The sequence below is a fragment of the Zea mays genome, chromosome 3 (assembly GCF_902167145.1).
Source record: "Zea mays cultivar B73 chromosome 3, Zm-B73-REFERENCE-NAM-5.0, whole genome shotgun sequence".
In the NCBI taxonomy this organism is placed as follows: Eukaryota; Viridiplantae; Streptophyta; class Magnoliopsida; order Poales; family Poaceae; genus Zea; species Zea mays.
This window is the reverse complement of record NC_050098.1, coordinates 12,938,134-12,958,197: the sequence shown is the minus strand read 5'-3', so window position 1 is coordinate 12,958,197 and position 20,064 is coordinate 12,938,134. Positions and strand designations below refer to the sequence as shown.

The following is a 20,064-nucleotide window of genomic DNA, read 5'->3' as shown; positions in this document are numbered from 1 at the left end:
AAACCTAGTCCCCGTTGAGGTGGTCACAAAGACCGGGTCTCTTTCAACCCTTTCCCTCTCTCAAACGGTCACCTAGACCGAGTGAGCTTTCTCCTTAATCAACCGGGTCACTTAGACCCCTACAAGGACCGCCACAACTTGGTGTCTCTTGCTTTGATTACAAGTTGCTTGAGAACAAGAATGGAGGAAGAAGAAAGTGATCCAAGCGACAAGAACTCAAATGAACATGAAAATCTCGCTCTCACAAGTCACTAAGTGTTTGGAGTGGTTTTGGACTTTGGAGAGGATTTGATCTTTTATTTGTGTCTTGGAGTGAAGTCTAGAGCTCTTGTATTGAATGCAATATGCTGGAAACTTGGATGCCTTGAATAGTGGTGGTTGGGGGGTATTTATAGCCCCAACCACCAAAACAGCCGTTGGGGAGGGCTGCTGTCGATGGGCGCACCAGACAGTCCGGTGCGCCACCGGACACTTTCCGGTGCGCCAGCCACGTCACCCAATCGTTAGGGTTCTGATGGTTTCGACCGTTGGAGCTCTGACAGCTTGGGCCACCGGACAGTCCGGTGCCGCACCAGACAGTCACTGTTCACTGTCCGGTGCGCCTTCTGGCGCTGCTCTGACTCTGCGCGCACTGTTCACGTTGTCAGCCGACCGTTGGAGCCGACCGTTGCGCTGGCGATCGTTGCTCCGCTTGGCCCACCGGACAGTCCGGTGCCACACCGGACAGTCCGGTGAATTATAGCGGAGAGCGGCCTCAGAAACCCGAAGGTGAAGAGTTCAGCCTGTACGATCCCTGGTGCACCGGACACTGTCCGGTGGCACACCGGACAGTCCGGTGCGCCAGACCAGGGTTCTCTTCGGTTTCTTTTGCTCCTTTCTTTTGAACCCTAACTTGTATCTTTTTATTGGTTTGTGTTGAACCTTTAGCACCTGTAGAATATACAATCTAGAGCAAACTAGTTAGTCCAATTGTTTGTGTTGGGCATTTCAACCACCAAAATCATTTAGGAAAAGGTTTTACCCTATTTCCCTTTCAGCCTTCACCAAGTTTAACCAAGTGTTCATTCTCAACAAGTTCCTCGTGCTTCTAGTGGATCCATGGGTTCAAGATATGGATCCGCCACCACTAATAGTGGATCCATGTTGGATTGAAGATATGGATCCAACACCACTACCCTATTGCATTATCGTCGATTTTCCAATCAGAGTCAAAGATGCTGCAACCACTTACCTCAATTGGCTCCTTTAATCTATGATGACCACCCCAGATCTCAACTCTCTCACAGCCAAGGAGTTCCTAGAGGGACCATGCAACAATGATCCATATTAAATTGTCCTAATGGCAAGCATCTATAGTTTTAACAATGGAGACGCGGGTGACAAGACACCAACAAATGTCGAGCTCACAGCATACAACACAGATCCTATAACATTCAATCTGAATGAGAGAGTGACTAATTCCATCGACCTAGATGAGTATGTAGACTACATGGTCATCTACGTCTTGAGAGAAGGAAATATTGAAGACGATCTCACCCCTCTTCAGGAGTGATACATGGTCAATACATGAGAAGTGAACTTCCATGGTTCCGATGTGATCATGGTGCCAATGGAAAGTATACCACGAGGCACACCCCCATGACAAGCAATAACCATGCCGATGCATACCTCAGGACTAGCTACATCCATGATCGACTCCTCAATGACATCGACATGTTGGCAGTGGAAAACGTGGTGTTCCATTGTCGAGTTGAATTAGAGATGTGCATGCGAAGGTGTGAAGTCCATAACTACATATTACAAGAGGTCAATTATGCCCACCTGCAGTGAGGACCAGCCAAAACCTGACCCCCGCCTTGCATACGACTATTAGCATGCCCAAGACAACATTTGAGAGAGGTCACTGTAAGCTGCGCTTTACCAGATTATTAACATGTACAACCTCATTTAATATGGGGTCTCTTGGAGGGTCTTTAGGCAGTTACCTGAAAAGGTACAAGAGACAGGCTCTTTGTGAAGAAACTGTCTCTACACGACTCTCTATACATATTGTCTATTAACTACATTGATGATCTAGGGGGCTCAGGGTTGTATTATGCAGTCTTTTAGTTGTTTCTTATACCTGGAAAACTGATACAAAGGCTTAGGGTTGTACATGCCCCTGATAGAGATTGTCATAGTAGTGCAACTTCCTAAGTTTTACCTATTGTCTGCTTCGTAGAAGTTAGGGCAACAAAGGTCAATCTAAGAAAAATGTTTATGATTATTTATTGTGAATTAATATTTTTTATATAAAAAACTAACACATCGTAACATAAATGTTAGTGCTAGGCATTGAGTTTTCAATCTGAATCACCAAAACTACCTATAATCATGTGTTGGTCTCTTGTTTTTGAATCATTCGGGATATCAAAAACAAGACAACGTAAATTAGTACGTTGTTCGCTTCTTCCTTCATTTAACCTCTTTCTGAAGGTCATATGAAAGAAGAAGGTGACAAAAAAGAATCATATATCTCTGACAAGAATGGAAAGTGAGATAATAAAGAACAAGTCTTATAACTTATCTGCATATTCATCTCAAATTTCATTCCTGGCAATATGATAAATAATTACAAGCATACCTTCGCCTTTACCCGAATGAGAGCTCGAAGATAACTTCGGAAGCTGAACAAATGAGAGTCTTCTCCCCCCCCCCAAAGGTGAGGTTATGCATGACATTGTTCATCTTTTTATAAGGGAGAGGTACAGCTTCGTATGAAACTACAAGTATGTCTACAAAGCTTGTAAAAATGGTTTACAAATGGCACAAGAGTATTATTGTCTTCTATCTCTATCATCTTGACATCAGAAACTCGTAAACACCTTCTTTCGGCTTCGTTTGACTTCTATCTTTGTCTTCGCGTATTGTTATGACGAAGCTAATAAATGTCTTTATCTTTTTCTTGATTTGTTCCGAAGGTGGCTATTGTCGAAGCACCTGCAATATTTAGAGATGTATCAGAAAATAGTGGTTGACTGTGTTTTTGAGGACCTTCAAAAGACGTAAGACCTCCAACATCATGCACATCAGTACAAGATCCTACAGTGATCTGGTCCGACGATCACTGTGCTTTAAAGTCACATTAGTACTTGTGTTTTCTTTGGCCATATGTGCATTTTGTTGAGGAAAGCCTGAAAGTGACTTCCAAAACTTTGTATATCAGCTCGATGTAATTTCCTAGTAATTTTTCAAACATGATTGATGCCATGAGTAGATATATTTTTTTTTGTAGCAGTAGGTGACAAGTACAACTACTTGGAATCAATACACAAGAGATTCCCGGCCTCATCGAGACAAAAGGACAGATCACTCTGTTTAGCAGGTGTATAGATTACTCCCTCCGTTAAAAACAATAAAAGCCGGTGTACTACCTCATTATTCATTTAGAAAGTCAAAGCCTGTATATTTTAAGTCATTATACGTACAATATGGTTTTAGCACTATATATCGGTTTCCGTATAATCTTGAAAGGATGAGCAATAATAATAGACGCCCTCTAATATATTCGTATTAAAAATGAAAGAACTACACTGTTTTGACGACACGTATGACGATCTCTTTTTTTGGCTTGATCTGAAATGCAGCATTTGTTAATGTACATGTGACGGACAAGTTGATTTACCAGATTAATATTCAAGTGGGAGAGTACCAGTACACCATGTGTAGTAGCGATCGATTCCGTTTGCCGGCCTATAAATACATCTAGATATATAGTCGACAGCGCCTAGGAGCACTGCAGGCTTCAATTCAAGGCAGCTTGGGGAACACTGGGTCTCAAGGTACGCACATATCAGTGCTCTCCTCGATCGTCTTTTGTTTCAAAAAACCGTAAATGCTATCTGTCGTTACTGAATTTGAGTTGACGTGAAACGATTTTAGAACACGCTATATTTTATTTTATTTAAAGACACAGGGCTTTAAGCCATCTAGGAACCCAAATAGATAGGCAGGGGCCGCTGATCTCTATAAATCGTTTCAAAGATGCGTTTGTCTTAATTAAGAGGCTAGTTGTTTCGTGTGTGAAGTTCAATGAAGACAATTTTCATATCAAAATTATGAAAACTCAACATAATGTATAGTTCTGTAGTTGACAAGATTATCGACCGAGTCTCGAGTGTCCATTTCAATTCTGGATATTCTTAAAATATCCATCCCGTCTTTGTCTCTGTGTTGGTTTGCACGATTTGTGACAATGTGTTAGTTTGCACCTGATACATTTTCTATTATTATACCATAGATAGACGGTAAGAAACCATTTAATCCTAACATGACACGGAAAGCCACACGCATCACAACACACTCCCATATAGTACCGTCTCGCTAACTTAATAGAACGAGCGGCCGATTGAGCTATAAAAAAAAGATGGTCTTTCTTTTCAACGCATACCTTCTTAGCATTTTAGCTAAGATAAATTGTAATATTTGTTCTCATCGTTTAATATATGATATGTTCACTGTATGTTCACTTTGATATTGTTTTTTATATAAATATCAAGGGAATATGATTGTGTATGGTCGCAATGCACAAGCGTTAAACTAGTATTATTTTATTGTAGAGTAATTACAATAGTCGTACGTAAACTTGTCACGTGGTGTTATTTAATTTGAGTCCTCGAACTCAGAAAACCAGAAAAAAGGATCATATAACTTTGTCGACCCATACCAAACTGTTCAAAACCAAGTTTGCTCAAAACAGGTACCGACATGTCATACCATATTGGAGCATACTACTAAAAGTTTGAGGACACATGATCCAAATGATACAACATGCGTTGTTCGGGACCCAGGTGACTACAACGTGGTATATGGTATTGTCGGTATACGGTTTGAGCAAACACAGTTTTAGACGATTTTGCATGAATTGATGGAGTTACATAACCCACTTTTCTAGTTTTCTAAACTTGGAGACCCAAATAACACGTCGTGCTAAGCTCAGGATCGTCACTGCATTTTATTCTTTGGCACTGCATTTTATTCTTTGGTATATATGTGACATGGCAAAAACGTATAGGCGGTCGATCGTTATCGAAGTGTTGCACGTCGCATTATTCTTTTTCACCAATGGTCAACGTTTTGCAACTAACACAACTCGCAAAAAAAATGTACGTTAATTACCTGCCAGAGGCCGGCTGATTCAGCATTGACTAATCGTTAGTACGTTAAGGCTACCTTCAAGAACTCATCTATCTTATCTCCTATTTCAAACTTTAATCTATAAAATATATAAATAATATCAAAAAATATCATCTATACTCTCACGTCATATATTTTACACGATTCATCGAAAATAGCATAATAGCGGCTGGCTGCCGTTCTAGAGTGAGAATCTTCTTTCCCATTGCTAGGTAGCAAGTTATTACAGTAATTATATTTTATTACCAGTACCAATCTAAACCTTAAGAAACACCCCACATCAGAAATCCGTTTTTAGCTTGTATATTGTAACTTATTACGCCGCTTGCATGCTGTAAACAGCGGCAATTAATCCACAATTCTACGATCGAGCGTAAACTGCTAGCTTTCTATGCGAATTCAAATCTTCCATGTAATAAGCTGCTAGAAGGGAGATCAGGGAAGCTGCATATTTCGGCCTACGTACAGGGCTTCATCCTGTTCGGTCAAAAAATTTGAAAGCACGGCGGCAAGATTCTGTAATTGATAATGTAATAATGTACCCCTTTTAGAGAATTTAGGGTATATTTGGTTTGAGGAATGAAATGATCCATCTTCTTCTCACTTCTCACATTTTTATTTGGTTTGTTGAATATAATGAGTTGATCCATCACCACTTCATTCCTCGTAAACTAATAATTAGTATATACATGAGGAGTGAGTTGATTCCACCAAAATTGATGGAATGAAATTATGATACATCATGATGCATTGGATGACTCCACAAACTAAATACACCATTAGTGTTGCACTTTAATAAAGCCACAATTCTACGATCGAGCGTAAACTGCTAGCTTTCTATGTGAATTCAAATCTTCCATGTAATAAGCTGCTATAGCCTAGAAGGGAGATCAGGGAAGCTTCATATTTCGGCCTACAGGGCTTCTTCGATCCTGTTCGCTCAAAATTTTTGAAAGCATGGCGACAAGATTCTGTAATTGATAATGTAATAACGTACCTCTTTTAAAAATTTAGTATTGCACTTTAATAAAGTGCAGTTAAAAGTTTCAAAACGTTCTTAATCCCATTGATTTTATCGTCGAAGGTCGTCGTCGCTTGACGGAGTATTATTCCGAGGTGCGAAATAATGGCTTCTGGCCTCCAATGCCCCGACAAACACACTTCCATGAACGTGGAGGCCGTCCTCCACATGAAGTCAGGCCTCGGCGAGAGCAGCTACGCGCAGAACTCTTCGCATCAGGTCAAACAGAATGAAACCTTCATATTACTTGAATAATCACCATCGTCTTCTTGGCGATCCTATCGTCAGTGGTATCAGGCAGGACACGTTAACAACGCGCGCTCGACGATCTCCTGCAGAAGAAAAGCACGGAGACGTTGAGAAGCCTAGTGATGGACTCGGCAACGCTGGTGTACGAGGCACTCAGGCCGGAGAGCTTCACGGTAGCCGATCTCGGGTGCGCCTCGGGGACCAACGCGCTCGGCGTGGTGGAGGCCATCGTCAGGGGCGTCGGCGAGGCCTGCCGCGGCCGCGGGCCGTCGTCGTCGTCGCCGCCGCCCGAGTTCTCGGTGCTCCTGAACGACCTCGCCTCGAACGACTTCAACACCGTCTTCGCCCGCGCGCCGGAGGTCGCCGGCAGGCTCAAGGCCGACGCTGGGGCCGTCGTGTTCCTGTCCGGCGTCCCCGGGTCCTTCTACGGGAGGCTGTTCCTTTGCCGGAGCGTGCACTTGGTTTGCTCCTTCAATAGCCTGCACTGGCTGTCTCAGGTTCCTGCAGGCCTTCGTGACGAGACCAACAAGCCACTTAATAAAGGCAAGATGTTCATATCAAGCACGAGCTCTCCCGCCGTGCCGGCGGCCTACCTGCGGCAGTTCCAGAAGGACTTCAACCTGTTCCTCCGGTCGCGCGGCGCTGAGGTCGTCTCCGGCGGCCGCATGGTTCTGTCAATGCTCTGCCGGGAAACCGAGGACTACACCGACGTGAAGATGACCCTACTATGGGATCTTCTATCAGAGTCACTTGCCGCGCTGGTATCCCAGGTGAGCTGCATGATGCCGTTCCGCTTGCTCTCGGTGGTCAGTAGCTGCCGGCTGCTGGTGGCAACAGATAGATCCGATCCGTGCGTGCGTAAACAAAACGGAAGCTTAGGGCAAGAGGTACGATGGTGTGGTGGTGCAGGGACTGCTCGAGCAGGATGTGGTGGACGCCTACGACGCCCCGTTCTACGCGCCGAGCGCACGGGAGATCGAGGAGGAGGTGAGCAAGGAGGGCTCCTTCAGCCTGGACTACGTGCGGACGTTCGAAGGCAGCCTGAGCAGCGGCGCAGGCGCTGAGACAGACGGCAGGAAGGTGTCCATGGCGATCAGGGCCATCCAGGAGTCCATGCTCACCCACCATTTCGGGGCCGCCATCATTGACGCGCTATTCCACAAGTACACGGAGCTAGTCACCGAATCCATGCACAAGGGAGAGGTCAAGAGCGTCCAGATCGGGGCCGTCCTGGTCAGGATATGATGTAAGCGCTTACTAGTTATATATATAGTTGAATGATTCTTTCTTCTTAATTATTTCTCACTGTCATATTACTTCTTGGCGTGCTCCTAGTTATCCTCAGCCTCACACACAAACAAGCAATGTTGTTCGGAATTACCATGTCCTTTTACTCCTTTACTACACAAAGTACACAAAGTCTAGCATCACCTGTTCATACCCCTTCACCACCGGTTTCGCCGGCATTTATGAAAGCAAGCCGTGATAACCAAGATTATAACCATCAGTTCAAAAACCGTCGACGTTAAACCTCTCATCGTCATCGGCACTGTGTACGATCTAGCAGTGATGACCTCTCCATCATCACCACTGGTGTTCACGCTGATCTGCAGATTAAACTCTTTTCTCGCTTCCTGAGTAGGAGTGCAACAATATTATGGTTTCGATCCTTTTTCACACCCGTATATAAATAAGAGAGATGGCCCTGTTGGAACTCGCTATCGGTCGCAAGAAAGCCAACAGAGGTGAACAGTGTAGACAGTAGGGTTACGCGTGGATGGCAAATAGCTCTATCAACCAGGCCTCTCACGGGCACTGTGTGGGGGTATTTATAGGTACCCGAGCGCCCAACGCCTAGTGTTAAGGACGCATGTGCCCTCAGCTACCTAGGTTATCCCCAGAATATTCCCATAAAGCAGGGTTACAGACTGTAATTACATGGATACCTTTACAAATTAGGCCCGTAACACGCGGCGGCCACGCAGGGCCCGTTACAATGGGCCGGAACGCACGTGGGCCTCTGAGCTGGACGAGGCCGCGCCGTGGAATGCCTTCGTCGCCGGTCTTCGTCTGGTGCCGATTGAAGCGAAGGGTGTCCCTGCCTGCTTTGTCTCTGTCAGAGCAGCGGCTAAGCAGCGGAGACTTCGAGCGAAGGGTGGCGTTTCTGCCTTCGCTCCAACATCTGCCCTCCGAGGGACCAGTTCGACAAAGTCACCTGGTGCCGAAGACGTCGCTAGATGGCGGAGACGCTGCCCTCGCTCGAAGTGGTTCCGCGGGGGTTTTTGATGTGACCGTTGATGGACCGCGTACTGTTGGATTGCGGGTTTCCCGAAGCGCCGCGCTCTGTCGGATTGCGGGTTTCCCGAAGAGCCGCGACCTGCCTATAAAAGGGGGCAGTGGCCGGCTCTTTTTTGAACTTTACTTTGCGCACTCCGCGAAAACCCTAGCCGCCCGCCGTCTTGCTGCTCGTCTGCCCGCCGTGCTCTTGTTCGCCGGAGATCTGGCGCGAGTGAAGCAGACTGCCCGCCGCCGCCGACGGTACGTAGCGATGCCGTCTTCCTCTTCTTCCGCTGCTGCTACGCCGCCGGCCGGTTCCTCGCCGCCGGCCGCCGCCTCGTCGGAGGAGACGCTGAGCAGTTTGATGCCGGAGGAGTTACGCGCCGGCAATTCCGTTGATTTCGGCATGTCGCGAATGTCGTCGGCCCGCGTGGAGGACATGCAGCGGTTGGGCTATTTCGGCGGCGGAGTTGCCCGTGCCTCGGGGACGGAGAAAGTCCCCGAGCCGGAGGGCGAGTTGGTTGTTTTCAAGGCGTTTTTCGCCGCCGGCCTCCGCTTGCCTGCGCATCGGTTTGTTGGCGAAGTCCTGCGCAGGTTCAACGTGCAAATACATCAGTTGACGCCGAATGCCGTGGTGGCCCTGTCGAAGTATGTCTGGGCGACGACTTCGTACGGCGGACAGCCATCGGTCGAAGTTTTTGCGAAGCATTATTGTTTACACTGGCAGAAGAGGATGATTGGGGACGAAATTGCTCAGTTTGGGTCCTGCACATTCACGCCGAAGACCGGCAAGACCACGATGCCAGTAGTTGAGTTGGTCCCTTGCGCCCGCAACAAGTGGGGCAACTGGAATGAATTTTGGTTTTACGTTGCTGAGGGTGCCGTCGAAGGCCACAAGGGACTTCCCGTGTCCGAGATGTGCTCTCATTTTTACTCGGCGTACCCGCCCTTTGAAGTGGCGGAGGATGATGTGGACGAAGGGGCCCTTCGGTGTGCCGCCGGCCAGAGCAGTGGGCGCGACTTGGTTGAAGAGTTTGCGGCGTACGGGGTATGGCCCTTGGCGCATGGTTGTGCGTTGGGCGAAGTATGCCCTCGCCGGATGCCTTTCCGTGGTGGAGAGATGGTGCGGAGTCCCGCCTTCGCGCTTAATCTGCGAAACCGTGATCCGGCCGCCTTCGTGCGTGAAGCTGAGGATGAGGGGGGTGCGGCTTGTTGGGCGTTATGTGCCGAGGACCGAGGGCCAGCGCAGCTGGGAGATCCGCGGGTCGAATGACCGTTTGAATAGGGTCTTCGAATTGAACCAACTGCCGTATGGCGGCTATCCTGGTCAAGACGACGCGGACCGTCGGGGGAAGAAACCGGTGGTGGAGGCTAAAGACGACCCTGCGCCGGCGGCCGCCCCGTCCTCTAAGAAGAGGAGACTAGGTACTGCCATGGGAGGACTTGGGGTTTCCGATGGGTTTGCTAGAGAGTTGATGAGGACATGCGCGGCCCCGGGGGAAAGGATGTCTTCGCCCGAGCTCCGGGAATCTTCGGCTCGGATGCTGAAGGTTACCGGGGGTTGCTGGCCTAGGAATGTTCCTATCCCCCGCGCGGCCAGCGGGGACGCTTTTACATCTCGCATGGTTCGTAAATGGAGAGTTTTTCCTTACGGGCGAAATATTGCTGCTGTTGTGTCGGCAGTGATGGACAAGGATCGCCAGGGGGCTGCCCAAAAACGGCAGGCGGCTATCAGGATTGTTGACGCCAGGCCAAAGAGGCAAAAGCGGGGGTCGGCGACGGCTGCGGCCCCCGGCGGAGGGAAACCGCCGCTGGCGGCGAAGTCAGGCGTCCCTGCATCTAGTAAGGCGCCAGAGGCAGCGGCGGGCGCCGGAGGCTCCAAGCCGGCGAAGGCTGTGCCGCCGCCCAGCAGGGTGGCGGAGGCCGCGAAGGCGGCCCGAGCGTTGCTGCCGGCAGGCAAGCATGTCGCCGACTTCGCCACCGACATTTGCGTGGATGACTATCTTGGTGGTAAGTCGCTGGCTTTCTCTCTTTTTTTTTTAAAAAAAAATTCGTTGGTGCATTGCAGGGTCGGACGAGGGCCAGCTTGCTACAGTTGCGCCTGACGCGGCGGTCGCGACGGCTGCCACAGTGCCGAAGGCAAGGGGCGAGGCTCTTGGCTCCGGAGGCGAGGCGGCGGCCCTCGCGGTTGTCAGGGACGAGGCGGACGCAGCGGTCCGCCGGCTGAAGAAGGTGTCGGAGGCGCTGAGTCAGGTCTGCTGAGCTATACTCTCCCCCCCCCCTTTTTCTTTTGGGGCCACAGCCTTACGTGTGTTCTGCAGGTGGCTAACTTCGCCAGCCGTACTGCGTTGGGGGCCCTCACGGCAGCTGTTTCTGCCGAAGTCGAGAGGCTTCGGACGCAACATGCTGACGCTGTCTGTGAGAAATCAGCCTCCGACAGCAATTGCCGTAAACTGGCGGACAAGGTGGCCGCGTTGGAGAGGGAGAAGGCTGACCTCCGGCGCCAACTGGCGGCGGAGAGGAGGGAAGCCAACGAGGCCGTCGCCAAGGAGCAGGCTGCGCAGGCGGAGGCCAAGCTGGCGCGGGCGGAGGGCAATCTTGCCAAGGAGCTCGCCGAACATCTGCAAGAGCGGCTCACCGCCCTGGAGAGCCGCGCGAAGGGGGCCGAGGCCGCGATGCATGCGGAGGCCGAACGGACGCGCACACAGCTTATGGATACATATCGTGAGCTGGGTGCGTGGACCGGTGACTTCGAGGTGCCGGACCGAGAGCCCGGGCTTCGCTGTCTGCAGTGGGTGCAGGAGGAGCTGCTGGAACTCCCAGCCGTCGCGGGGGGGGGGGGGGTTGATGTCGTACGCCTCCCTGGTCACCTGCGAGGGGGCGATGAACGCGCTCTCCCGCGAAGGGTGCCGGCACTTCGAGGCCTTCGACCAGGCGGATGAAGATTTTGAGCGAGATATCTATAAGGTCGAAGACCCCGTAGTGAAGGAATCCGCTGGGGCTCTTTATGACCGGATGTGGGGTCTGTACGGTCGTGAGGTGGTCAGGGAGCGGGCGGAGGCGGCAATGGCTCAGGTAACATTTTCGTTTGCTTGGCGTTTGTTGGATGTGGGGCGCGCGTGTGGTTGCTGAATTTTGTGTGCTTTGGCTTAGGCGTTGTGTGGCGAGCGGGTGGACGACCTCGGGGCGCTGAACAGTGCGCTGCCTGACCCGGAGCCGACCCCTGCGGGGGCCGCGTCCGGGGTCGCCCTGGAGCCAACCCCGGAGACCGCCCCCACACCTGCTGCAGCCGGCGAAGACCTGCCCCCAAAGGTGGACGAAGGCGCCCCTGATGCCCCCGCAGCTGCTGTGCCGAGTGCTGGAGATCCTGCGGCGGCGGTGGTGGAAACAACAGCAGGAACGGCGGCGGAGCCAGCGGCGGAGGCTCCCGCAGCGTCAGGGCCTTCGCAGGTGGCATAGCGGGTGTAATAGGGTTGGGGAATTTTGGATATGTTACTGAATTTTGGTTGCTGCGCAGGTTCAAGATTTTAGGCCTGCGCACGCAACCGCTACTGCTAAATTTTTGGCGGCTTCGACCGCGGAAGGTGGTAATGAATGTGGTGGATCTGGGTCTGAATTTTCTGAGTTTTCTGATGTTGCTTATTCTGGGAGCTCGGTTGAGTGGACTGAGTCATCGGAGGAGGATTTGGACTATTTCGCGGCTTTGGATGTGGCTGCGGCGGAGACCTCACCGCATACTGCGGGCGCGCAAGATGTGCCGGGTCCCAGCACCGGGTGCCGACGGCGAAGGGCGGTTGCAAAGCGTAGAGTTAGTACGGAGGAAGGGTCTCGGCTTCGTGTGAGTAGGGCTGGTCGGCAGGAGCTGTTGTCTTTGTCGGCCGCCGCGAGTACAGGGGAAGGGGAACTGCGGAGTCTTTTTGCGGGTGAGGAGCTTAGGATAATGTTATTTAATTATAGGGAGATGGGAATTATTCCTAAGGTTGAGCCGATGTAGAATGTGGCGCCCTCGCGTGTATATATGTAAAGGTTTGTACGATGAAGTTGTGTGCCCTCGCTGGCCTGTGCCTGAGGGGGCGTTGTGTACTTTGTCTGGTATGTTTTGTTATGCTGTGCTGGTGTGGTTATAGTCGGTCTTAACGCGGACGGTTTGGTGCTGTCGTTTCTGCTTTTGTTGTACTAGTTCGGCTGCGCCTTTTAGGCGGCTTCTGCGTGGATGGTCTTCGCGGTAGACTTCGGGGTTTTTCGCACTTATTGTGCTATTCCGGCTGCACCCTTAGGCGACTTCTGCGCGGATGGTCTTCGCGATAGACTTCGTGTTTTTTCGCACTTGTTGTGCTAGTCCGGCTGCACCCTTAGGCGACTTCTGCGCGGATAGTCTTCGCGATAGACTTCGTGTTTTTTCGCACTTGTTGTGCTAGTCCGGCTGCACCCTTAGGCGACTTCTGCGTGGATAGTCTTCGCGATAGACTTCGTGTTTTTTCGCACTTGTTGTGCTAGTCCGGCTGCACCCTTAGGCGACTTCTGCGCGGATAGTCTTCGCGATAGACTTCGTGTTTTTTCGCACTTGTTGTGCTAGTCCGGCTGCACCCTTAGGCGACTTCTGCGCGGATAGTCTTCGCGATAGACTTCGTGTTTTTTCGCACTTGTTGTGCTAGTCCGGCTGCACCCTTAGGCGACTTCTACGCGGATAGTCTTCGCGATAGACTTCGTGTTTTTTCGCACTTGTTGTGCTAGTCCGGCTGCACCCTTAGGCGACTTCTGCGCGGATAGTCTTCGCGATAGACTTCGTGTTTTTTCGCACTTGTTGTGCTAGTCCGGCTGCACCCTTAGGCGACTTCTACGCGGATTCGTCGCACGCGAGGGTGGCTAGCGCTTAGCCTCGTGGTGACCTCGAATTGGTCGAATGTCGAAGACCGTCGTCGCGGTCTTTTTTCGACGCATGTTTTTGCGGGGGATTTTTCACACATATATTACATGGCTCCGCCTCGTTAAAAACCTCACCCCCCGGGAGGAAAAGAGTGCGGGCCGGTACAAGATTGTTTTTGGCGAATTACAAGGGCGAAATCAGCCCTAATGAGTCAAACAAAAAATTTGCGAAGGTTGTCGATGTTCCAGGAGTGCTCCAGGTCCTCGCCGTTTGGCGTTGTGAGCCTGTAAGCACTGGGGGAAGCTTTTGTCTTGACTATAAAGGGGCCCTCCCACTTGGGCTCCAGCTTGCCCCTGGACTCCGTCCGAGCTGTTCGGACGAGTACGAGGTCCCCCTCGCTGAACTCCCTCGGGATGACTGCGTGGTCGCGCCATGCTTTGGTCTGGGCTTGGTATTTGTTTAGGGCCTGTAGGGCGAAGACCCGGTCTCCGTCAATGAGATCTTTTGAAGTTGGCTCGTCCACGTCGGGGACGGCTGACGGAACTGTACGCGGGGACCCATGCTTTATTTCTTGCGGGGTCATGGCCTCCGATCCGTATAGAAGGCGGAAAGGAGTGAACCCAGTCGATCTGCACTCAGTTGTGTTTAGCGCCCAGACTGCCTCCGGTAATAATTCGGTCCATCTGCCTTTTTTTCATCGAGGAGCATCTTCTTGACAGCTGTGAAGATTTTCCCATTGGCGCGCTCTACGACCCCGTTGGATTGCGGATGATAGACTGAAGCGAAGGCGAGCTTGGTGCCGATGGAGAAACAAAAATCCTTGAAATCTTGGCTGTCAAACTGCTTGCCGTTGTCAACTATTAGCTCGGACGGTACTCCGAAGCGGCAAACAATGTTTTGCCAGAAGAATTTCTGGGCAATCTTTGATGTTATTGTAGAAACAGCCCTCGCTTCGATCCATTTGGTGAAGTATTCGACGGCTACGAAGGCGAACTTGAGGTTCCCCTGAGCGGTGGGCAGGGGCCCGACGATGTTCAGGCCCCAGCGCTGGAGGGGCCATGTATGGGCAATCAGCTTTGTATATTGCGAGGGGCTGCCTGACCGAGGAGAAAACTTCTGGCAGGCTTCGCAGGACCTTGTGACCCGATTTGCGGCGCAGATCATTGCGGGCCAGTAAAACCCTTGGCGGATCACCTTGGCAGCTAGGGCTCTTGGCCCTGCGTGCGAACCGCACATGCCGCTGTGGACTTCACGTAGGATCTGCATGCCTTCGGTTTCGGTGACGCACTTAAGCATTGGCTGACTGACCCCTTTCTTGTAGAGTTGGCCCTCAATCAGTGCGAAGTCCCGGCTTCGATGTCTGAGGCGCTTGGCCTCACTGACGTCGGTTGGATGATAGTACCCCTGTAGGAACAGGGTTATTGGTGCCCGCCAGTCTTCGGTCATGATTAGGTTGACTATGCGGTGGCCCTCGCTGTCATTAGTTATTTGGAGCCCTTCGGGGCTCCGGACGGCTGGTGTGCCGATGGTGTGAAAGAACACGTCGGAGGGCAAGGGCTCGCCCCTGGCGGCAGCCTTGGCCAGTGCATCGGCCTCCTCGTTCTTGGCCCTATCCACGTGTTGCAAGGTGAATCCCTTGAACTGTCTCTCGAGACTTCGGATGGCCGCGAGGTATTGCATGAGCGTGGGGTCTTTTGCTGCATAGTCCTTCTCGACCTGGCCGGCAACTATCTTGGAGTCTGTTTTGATGATACATGTGGTGACTCCGAGGGCCCTTAGCTTGCGAAGGCCTAGGATAACCGCTTCATACTCTGCTATATTGTTTGTGCATCTGTCGGATTCCAGAGCAAAACTGAGGAGTGCTGCGTATCTGTGTTTGACTCCGGCTGGTGAGGTGACGACTGCAGCGACGCCTGCCCCCGCATGGCACCATGCGTCGTCGCAATGGATGGTCCAAACCTTCTCTGTGGACGGGTCCGGCTGTGTTATTGGCCCAGTCCAGTCGACGACGAAGTCTGCTAGGACTTGTGACTTGATGGCTGTCCTGGGCTCGAAGCTGATGTGGTAGCCGGAGAGTTCGGCTGCCCACTTGGCGATCCTCACCGATGCCTCCGGGTTTCTGAATAGTTCGCCGAGCCCCCTGTCTGAGGTGACTCGGACCTTGAATGCTTCAAAGTAATGGTGCAGTTTGCGCGAAGACATGACAACTGCGTAGGCGATCTTCTCCAGCTCTGTCATGTTGCATTTGGACGGTGTCAGGACCTCGGAGACATAGTAAACAGGGCACTGTCTGATCGCGCCCTCAACTGTCTGCTCCTGCACTAGTGCCGCGCTGACCGCGTGCGGCGAAGCCGCGACATAGAGCAATAGGGGGAGCGAGGAGTCGGGGCTCGTGAGGATGGCCAGCTCCGACAGGTACTGTTTTAGTGAGGCGAAGGCCGCTGCTTGTTCCGGTCCCCAGGCGAAGTCTTTTGCACCGCGGAGTGTTTTGAGGAAGGGGAGGCTTCGCTCGGCGGACCTGGAGATGAATCTGTTGAGAGCGGCCAATCTGCCTGTCAGACGCTGGACGTCCCTGGCGGACTGCGGAGGCGACATGTCGACGATGGCCTGGATCTTGGTTGGGTTGGCCTCGATGCCGCGATGTGACACCAGGTAGCCCAATATCTTGCCCTGGCGAACACCGAAGACGCACTTTTCCGGGTTTAGGCGGAGTTGTGCATCTCGCATGTTCGCGAAGGTCTCGGCGAGGTCGGCGAGATGGTCCTCCTTATTCTTGCTGGCGACGACGATGTCGTCCACATATGTAAATATGTTTCTGCCAACCTGCCCTTCGAGTACTGTCTTGGTGAGTCTGGAGAAAATGGACCCGGCATTCTTGAGTCCCTCCGGCATTCTGATGAAGCAATAAGTGCCGAAGGGTGTGATAAAGCTGGTGCTAGCCTTGTCTTCCTCCTTCATGTATATCTGGTGATAGCCGGAGAAGCAGTCGAGGAGTGACATGACCTCGCATCCGGCCGCGCTATCGACTATTTTGTCGATCCGCGGCAACGGGAAATTGTCCTTTGGGCAGGCCTTATTGAGACTGGTGAAGTCTATGCACATTCGCCATTTCCCGCTTTTTTTCTGCACCATTACGACATTGGAGAGCCACGTGGGGTAAGCCACTGGCTCGATGAATTTAGCTTCTAGGAGGCGGTGCACCTCCGCCTTGGCGGCCTCTGTCTTTTCGTCGGACATTTTGCGAAGCCTTTGCTTTTTTGGTCGCACCGAAGGGTCAATTCCCAAGCTGTGCTCGATTATGGATCGGCTGACTCCGACCAGGTCGAGGGCGGACCAGGCGAAGACATCTTTATTCTTGGCCAGGCAGCAGAGAAGCTTCTCTTCTTCATGTGAGGTAAGGTCTTCGCTGACAGTGACTGTCTGCTTGGGCGTGGCCTGATCGAGGGGGACAGTCTTGGTCCCGTCTTGGCTCTGCAACTGTGCCTTGTCCTGCGGCTTATCGGTTGGGCTGGCGGGCGCAGGGACCTCGCGCTGGGTCGTGAGACAGTGCACGTTCCTTTGACCAGGCACGAAGTCCCGCTCTATGTTGCGCGCCGTCTGCTGGTTGCCGTAGATCGTAATAGCGCCTAGCGGACCTGGTATCTTCATACATAAGTACAGCCCGTGGATGGCAGCTTCAAACTTATTGATGGAGCCCCGGCCCATGATGGCGTTGTATGGATATACCATGTCGACAATGTCGAAGGTTACCTGCTCACTTCGGGCATTGGGTGCTACACCGAAGGAGAGGGGCAACTCTATTTTGCCAACGGGAAAGGTGCCCTTGCCGCCGAAGCCATACAACGGGTTGTCCGAAGGCTTGAGCAGGCTGTGGCTTATGCCCATGCGGTCGAAGGCGTGGAGGAAGATGATGTCCGCCTGACTGCCGTTGTCGACTAGGACTTTGTGTAAGTCCCAGCCTGCCACGCTGCAATTGATGACCATGGCGTCGTTGTGGGGGGCGCTGCGCAGGTCGACGTCTCGTGCGTCGAAGGTTAGCGGTATGTGGGACCACTTTGTCTGCACGACTGGGCCAGTGACGGCGACATGGTTGATGCTGCGGTAGTGGTCCCGCTTCTGCCGCTTGGTATCGAAGTCAGTGCTTGACCCCCCCGTTATCATGTGAATGACTCCGCGATATGGTTGATCGGCGAAGTCTTCCTGCTTCGGGGCATGGGGGATGTTTTGGTGTTGCTGGTGTGGAGGTGGGGGTGGAGGAGGTACGATTTGTACTTCCTGATGGTGTTGGTAAGCGTGGTGCGGTGGATGCGGAGCGGGGGCGTGGATATATGGTGGAGGGGGTTGCTGGTAGTTGTGTGCGACAATTCTGGGTTGTCGGCTGGCTGCGCCCGTGCCATTCTGTCTCTGGTGGCCTTTGTTTCGGGGCAATCTTTGGTTTGGTGGGCGCAGTCTTCGCCGTGAAAAAGGCAGTAGAATCGGCGCGGCGGCTGTGCGCGCCCTCGGCCCCTGCCACGAGTTCCATTTCCACGGCCTTGGGGGGATATTCCTGGCGGCGAGGGGGGTCGGCAGCGGGATGCTGGTTGGCGATGTTGTGCACTTGCTGCTGACTGCGGCCGTCTCGACCGGAGTCTGGCTGCGGAGTCCTCGTTCATGTGTGGCTGGACTGCGGGGCATCTTTGGGCTTCCGTTGTGACTCAACCTTGCGCTTGTGGAGCTCTTCGGATTTGGCATATTTTTCAAAGAGCTGATATAGCTCCTGGAGGTTTTTGGGTGGATCTCTGATACAATGACTGTAGAGGACGCCGGCACGAAGGCCACTGATGGCGTAGTGGATAGCGATCTGATCATCGACGGAGGGTAGCTGTGACTTGAGTGTTAGGAATTTGCGGTAATACTCCCGCAGGGTCTCCTTTTCCAGCTGCTTGCAAAGCGAGAGCTCGGCCAGGGCGTCCGTGTCTGGGCGGTACCCTTGGAAGTTGAGCAGGAACTTGTCCCTGAGACTTCTCCATGAATCAATGGACAGCGGAGGCAATCTGGTGAACCAGGTGAGTGCTGGGCCCTCTAGGGCGATGATGAAAGACTTCGCCATTGTGGCGTCGTCCCCTCCGGCGGATGCAACGGCGACCTGATAACTCATTATGTATTGCACCGGGTCGGTGCTGCCGTTGTACTTGGGATAAGTCCCTGCTCGAAAGTTTGCTGGCCAAGGTGTCACTTGCAGGTGTGGCGCTAGGGGACTTCGCTCGTCGAGGTAGTTGACCCCTTGGAATGGCGCGCCGTGCTGGAAGGCGTAGTCATGCTGGGGAAACGCGGGTTCTCCGGCTGCGCTCGGTGTTGCAGGGGTGGGCCATGCTGGAGGCCGAGGTGGCCTTCGCGGGAACTCGGCTAAGCACGATGGGCTTGGGCCGGGCTGGCCCGGCCCGGCCCAATTCCCAGCACTAATGATGCCGCGCCGTCCCGCTTGCTCAGCCAGTAGCTGCCTGCTGCAGGTGGCAGCAGATCCGATCCGATTCGATCCGATCCGTGCGTGTACATAATATATAGTAAAATGGAAGCTGTATGGTGGTGTGGTGGTGCAGGGACTGCTCGAGCAGGATGTGGTGGACGCCTACGACGCCCCGTTCTACGCGCCGAGCGCACGGGAGATCGAGGAGGAGGTGAGCAAGGAAGGCTCCTTCAGCCTGGACTACGTGCGGACGTTCGAAGGCAGCCTGAGCAGCGGCGCAGGCGCTGAGACAGACGGCAGGAAGGTGTCCATGGCGATCAGGGCCATCCATGAGTCCATGCTCACCCACCATTTCGGGGCCGCCATCATTGACGCGCTATTCCACAAGTACACGGAGCTAGTCACCGAATCCATGCACAAGGGAGAGGTCAAGAGCGTCCAGATCGGGGCCGTCCTGGTCAGGATATGATGTAAGCGCTTACTAGTTATATATATAGTTGAATGATTCTTTCTTCTTAATTATTTCTCACTGTCATATTACTTCTTGGCGTGCTCCTAGTTATCCTCAGCCTCACACACAAACAAGCAATGTTGTTCGGAATTACCATGTCCTTTTACTCCTTTACTACACAAAGTACACAAAGTCTAGCATCACCTGTTCATACCCCTTCACCACCGGTTTCGCGGGCATTTATGAAAGCAAGCCGTGATAACCAAGATTATAACCATCAGTTCAAAAACCGTCGACGTTAAACCTCTCATCGTCATCGGCACTGTGTACGATCTAGCAGTGATGACCTCTCCATCATCACCACTGGTGTTCACGCTGATCTGCAGATTAAACTCTTTTCTCGCTTCCTGAGTAGGAGTGCAACAATATTATGGTTTCGATCCTTTTTCACACCCGTATATAAATAAGAGAGATGGCCCTGTTGGAACTCGCTATCGGTCGCAAGAAAGCCAACAGGGGTGAACAGTGTAGACAGTAGGGTTACGCGTGGATGGCAAATAGCTCTATCAACCAGGCCT

General features: G+C 52.1%; 1 protein-coding gene across 3 annotated transcripts; it reads left to right on the top strand.

Annotated features, from left to right (window-relative positions):
• Positions 1–3,712: 3,712 nt before the first annotated feature.
• On the top strand, positions 3,713–19,683 carry LOC103649702 (salicylate carboxymethyltransferase). 3 transcript variants are annotated; one of them, XM_008675435.3, is made up of 4 exons: positions 3,713–3,821; positions 6,260–6,415; positions 6,535–7,215; positions 7,355–7,869. In XM_008675435.3, the coding sequence occupies exons 2-4, from the start codon at positions 6,302–6,304 to the stop codon at positions 7,688–7,690; spliced, it is 1,131 nt and encodes a 376-aa protein (XP_008673657.1). In that variant the 5' UTR covers positions 3,713–3,821; positions 6,260–6,301; the 3' UTR covers positions 7,691–7,869. The 3 variants fall into 3 exon arrangements, with proteins under 3 accessions (XP_008673657.1, XP_020405688.1, XP_020405687.1); XM_020550099.1 differs by lacking the exon at positions 7,355–7,869 and adding an exon at positions 19,155–19,683 and having other exon boundaries at positions 3,722–3,821; positions 6,535–7,340; XM_020550098.2 differs by lacking the exon at positions 3,713–3,821 and adding an exon at positions 3,828–6,160.
• The last annotated feature ends 381 nt before the right edge of the window (positions 19,684–20,064 follow it).

Bases quoted from the DNA above. Each gene is read 5' to 3' on its own strand.
- LOC103649702 (XM_008675435.3), top strand. From the start codon at position 6,302: ATGGCTTCTGGCCTCCAATGCCCCGACAAACACACTTCCATGAACGTG. The intron at 6,416-6,534 runs GTCAAACAGAAT...GATCTCCTGCAG, and splicing joins CGCAGAACTCTTCGCATCAG to AAGAAAAGCACGGAGACGTT. The intron at 7,216-7,354 runs GTGAGCTGCATG...GTGGTGGTGCAG, and splicing joins TTGCCGCGCTGGTATCCCAG to GGACTGCTCGAGCAGGATGT.